The sequence below is a fragment of the Cervus elaphus genome, chromosome 23 (assembly GCF_910594005.1).
Source record: "Cervus elaphus chromosome 23, mCerEla1.1, whole genome shotgun sequence".
NCBI classification, from domain to species: Eukaryota; Metazoa; Chordata; class Mammalia; order Artiodactyla; family Cervidae; genus Cervus; species Cervus elaphus.
The window spans coordinates 73,822,563-73,827,384 of record NC_057837.1 but is presented as its reverse complement, the minus strand read 5'-3'; the positions used below and the strand labels follow the sequence as shown (position 1 = coordinate 73,827,384).

At 46.6% G+C, this 4,822-nt stretch overlaps 1 protein-coding gene across 1 annotated transcript; it reads right to left on the bottom strand.

Moving 5' to 3' along the window:
- Positions 1–204: 204 nt before the first annotated feature.
- WFDC13 (WAP four-disulfide core domain 13) lies at positions 205–4,594 on the bottom strand. The gene is made up of 3 exons (XM_043882843.1): positions 4,507–4,594; positions 1,721–1,871; positions 205–247 (listed from the first exon to the last, which is right to left on the bottom strand). Exons 1-3 carry the CDS (start codon positions 4,592–4,594, stop codon positions 205–207), a joined length of 282 nt encoding a protein of 93 aa, XP_043738778.1.
- Positions 4,595–4,822: the final 228 nt, after the last annotated feature.

Below are 4,822 nucleotides of genomic sequence, written 5' to 3'. Positions count from 1 at the left end.
TGGACCACATCCTGCCCCAGGGAGTGAGGACATAGCCTCAGGAGGGGAACAATGGAGGCAGGGCCATCAGTGACAAAAGGCTATTCTGACCTTTTGGGAATCTGTGAGTCTCTGGAGAGGCTGGAGAAGGAAAACTGGAGAAAACTTGTCTGGGGAAGCCCAGGTCCAACCGTGATACTTACAAAATGCTCTGGAAAATATGCCTCACTCGCCAACCCCGTTGTTTCTCAAGGTTTTGCTTTTGGGTCTGTAGAAGAAAAACATTTTCAAATGTTACCTGATGAGGTTTTTTTCTTAGAGATATCATTTTAAAAATTTCCACTACTTCCATGATTGCAACAAAACCGTGAAGCTAAGTCCTCATGTCATAGGGAAAGCGGAACCTCAGAGAACCCAGAGAACACAGAGGTTCAGACTTAGGCTTGTGCCTTCCAAGGTGGAGCTTTGAAAGATGTCGAGCTGAATGGTAAGGGCCAATCCTGAGAGAGAAGTGGTTGTCTCATCACTAAAATTTCCTGAGTAATTATTATGTGGCAAAGGGCTTCCCTAGTGGCTCAGACAGTAAATAATCTGCCTACAATGTGGGACACCTGGGTTCGATCCCTGGGCTGGGGAGATCTCCTTGAGAGGGGAATGGCTACCCACTCCAGTATTCTGGCCTGGAGAATTTCAAGGACAAAGGAGCCTGGCGGCCTATAGTCCTTGGGGTCACAAAGAGTTGGGCATGACTGAGCGACTAACACTTATACAGAAAGGAAAGAAGATAGAATTACGTGGCAAGCAATGTTTTTAGAGATTGTCTGGGTTTTCTACTTTAATTTCACTTTTGCTGTTTCGGTTTTAAAGATGGGGAAGCTGTGGCCCAGATCACTCAGCCAAGAAGTGGTGAAGCCGGGATTTGGGTCCAGAGATCTAGTTCTGGGCTTGTATTTGATCACTCTGGGTCCTATGTGGGCTATAATGCTCAAGGCAGGGAATGTAGCAGAGAGTAAGATAGTTCAGAAGCTCACTGGTTACGTCTCCTGTCTTGTGGGTCTCTTGAGATCTTGTCTATACCTCCATAACCATCTTGCAAGGCTGGAAAAAAAAGAGTCTCCATTTTCCGCATGAGAAAATGAAAGGCAAAAATAGGGAACTGCCCTACTCAAGGTCACAGAAAGAGATAGTTGCAAGATAGGATTAGAAACCAGACATTTCATCGGGCCTGTAATACCCTTTCTCTCTTCTGGGAGTTCTCCCTGTTCAGTGGAATTGGGGCCGGTGCTGATGCCTGGCCAAGTAATCAGAGCATCCCTTGTACCGGAGCATCTGCAGAAACCAGAACACTGGGGGTGGCGGGGGGGCGGAAATGTGGTGTTTGGTAAAAGAGGGTGAGCAAAACCAGAGAACAGAGTTGCTTTGGGATTCTGGTGATGCAGCTCCAGATGCAAGGTCCCAGAGCATGGATTCAGAGACAGGTCAGTGAATGGAGAAGTTTATCAGTGTGTTCAGAGAGACAGGTACAGAGATTGACAGGTATGATGGTAGGGAGAGAATGATTATGTAGTTCTTGAGTGGAGGAAGGCTCCTTCCATCAGGACATTTATGGTAATTATTCTTGGTAAAGAGAAAGAAAATGTTAGAGAGAAAGAGATCCATCATCGTGACTGGTAAGAGAGACTCTTTTATTGAGCTCTCACCAGCAGTGCTACAGTCAGGGTTGGGCAGGAGAGGCCCTTACCTTTCGCGGTTTACATATTTGTTTAATGTACAAACTATACCACAGAAGGCAGAACAGCACTGAAATCCTGGTTGGCAATCTTCCTGCAATGTGCAGAAATCGGTACAGTTTTCCGGGTCTGATCGGCAGGGTGGAGGTTCCAAGATATACCCTGGAACACAGAGTAGAAAAGAGAAGCCTGGAGTGATGTTCAGAACTCTACAAGTCCAAGGAACTGCCGGGGAACCAGGCACGCTGATCCCCTAGTGTGGTCACAGGGAGGTAGAGTGAGATTTTTGGGCTGAGAACTCTTTCTATGAAAGACGGAGTTTGGGAGAATCCTGCACGCAGGGGTCACTCATCACCCTGGCAGATCAAATGCTAAGTCCCCATCGGCCCTGGTTGAGTCTGGTTCAAGGGAATGAATGGCATACGTGTGCCGGTCCATTTGTTCTGATTCATTGTGCAGACTCAAACAAACAATAGTTTATCCTAGGGTTTGACCTAACATGTTATTTGTGCATAGGAAGAATGAGTAAAAGAGAAGATTTTTGAAATGGATAAAGACCGCACAGCACACGTAAGTTATTGGCATCAGAATGCTAGAACCCAAATCTCAAATGAGTTCTGGCGGTGACTTCTTTCATGGGAAGAAGGATGGGTATTTCAGAACAGGGTGCAAAGATCACCTGTTTCATCTTCCCAGGTCTCTAGCGATTGTGAGGTCAGAGTTCCAGGGTCCCCCACTTTCTATTGTTAGAGAAGAATAAATATTTTACTTAGGCATTCCTTTACCCCACCTACCAGAAATCAGATCAAAGCCAAGAGCACCTCTACCAGGGGATCCTGCCCCAAGGCTCCAGCTCACAATATTCTCTCTGTTCCTGAACTCTAAGCCATTAAGAACAAACCCATTAACTCCTTTAGTCAAGACCTGCCAGATCTTAATTTTCGTTCCTTTTGACTTGTCTTTTCTTTGGGGCAAATGTCATAAGAAGAGCATTCTGTAAGCCTTTGTTGGTTTACTGCTCTGCAGGTATTTGCAATTACAAGGGGATCTGTAGGATATCATGCTGATCTAAAAGGAGTAAGTGATTAATGAAGCTGGGGCTATAACAGTAATAGCAAATGATACCGGAGATGGTGGGTAAGAAGCCAAGAACCAGGCTGATGACAATTTGGCAGAAACCAAGGCTTCCCTAGTAGCTCAGACAGTAAAGCACCCGACTGCCGTGCAGGAGACCTGGGTTTGATCCCTGGGTCAGGAAGATCCCCTGGAGAAGGATATGGCAACCCACTCCAGTATCCTTACCTGGAAAATCTCATGGACAAAAGAGATTGATGGGCTGTACAGTCCATGGGGTCACAGAGTTGGACATGACTGAGCAACTAACACACCGTACTCTGTACTCAGCCTGTCATTCCTTAGCTCACTGGATCCATGCAAGAATTTGGGCTTCCCTGTTGTTTCAGTGATTAAGAATCTGCCTGCTAATGCAGGGGACATGGGTTCAGTCCCTGGTCTGGGAAGATTCCACATGCCGTGGAGCCACTAGGCCCTAGCGCCACGACTACCGAGCCTATATGCTGCAACTACTGACGCCCGTGTGCCTAAGCCTGTGCTCCACAACAAGAGAAACCACCGCGACAGGTAACCTGTGCACTGCAATGAAGAGCAGCCTTTGCTTGCTGAAACTGGAAAAAACCCTCGCGCAGCAATGAAGACCAACGCAACCAAAAATTAAAAAAAAGAAATTGGACCTGATCCTCACTTTGGAGAGCTTGGGGCTCAGTGGAACACTCTGGAAAAAGAGTCCATGAGCCAGGAATCTCAGAGAGGTTGACCGTCTCAAGTTCTGCTTCCTTTACAGGGTATCTGGTCCTAATCTCTCTATGGTACTTACCAATCTTTCATAAAGCCTCTGTGTCTCTCTCTCCTCAAATTTTAGTCTCTGGTTCTCCAGCTATTCCCTATCCTGGATAACCCCATTCTCTTGCAGCTAGTTTAGCCTTCCTTGGTTAAACCTGCACTCTCTCTCTGAGAACTCTAACATAGGACCTTGCCTCCCTAGATACATGAGATAGTACACATAATCCTCTCCTGAGCCTGCAATATTCTGAAGATACATCTCCTATGGAGAAGTGCAGGGATAATGAATGACAACTCATTTTCCATTTGGTTTTGGTCATCAAAGTAACTGTGGCCAGAGCTCTTATTTGGTTGGAGCTAGGCAACAGTGGCTGCAGAGATGAACTCCACACCTTCCCATGAGTGCTAATCTCTGATGACTGTGCAGGCACCTCTGAGCATTTAACATGGGAAATGAAATGCAACACTTTGTTTCCTTTCCTCGCAAAAAATCCTCTGAGGCTGAGATTATGTAGGTCGCAGGTTGAATTCTGCCAATTTACTTTTCCTCTCTGTTTCAATGCTTGAAAAGTTGGCCCAAGCATCCATGAAGAAGCTGGATGATGGAGCGGATAACATTTACAGTAGTTAATACTTATCGAGCACTTACCCTGGTTCAGTAGGGGCACTCTATGTTTACATGCATTGTCTCCATTTCGTCTCCCAGCTACCCCACTCTCATTCTATCCATCACAAAGATAAAATCCAAAGGTCACACACTCTACTTAAGCTCACTCAGTGTGAAACAGAGCGGGGATTCAAACCTAGATCTTGCTGACAATAAAACTCGGACTTTTGAACACGAAACTGTATTTTTTCATGAGATGTACCCATCCCTCACATCCTCTCATCTCTCCAGATGCTTCTTCCCTCCCCTGGGCCCAGACCCAGCACCTACTCCTAAAATGTTGCTTGGGACTCCCAGACACCAGCTGCGATGCTAAGTGAGTCAGCAGCAGGAGCTGGAGAAACAGCGCAGGCTTCATGCTGCTGGTAGGATGGTTGGGCAAGTCCTGGTCAAAGTTGTGACCAGGCACAGCTTAGAACAGAAGGCAAAGTGAAGGCGAGGAGCTGTGACTGCCTTACACTGTGTCCGCCAATCAGGAGGCTTTGGCAGAAATCTGAGCACCTCCCAACCACGCCTACTGCAGGGTCAGGAAGCATTTTCAAATCCACACTCTCGTCACCCCCCTCATCCTGACCTTGTTAGGTCT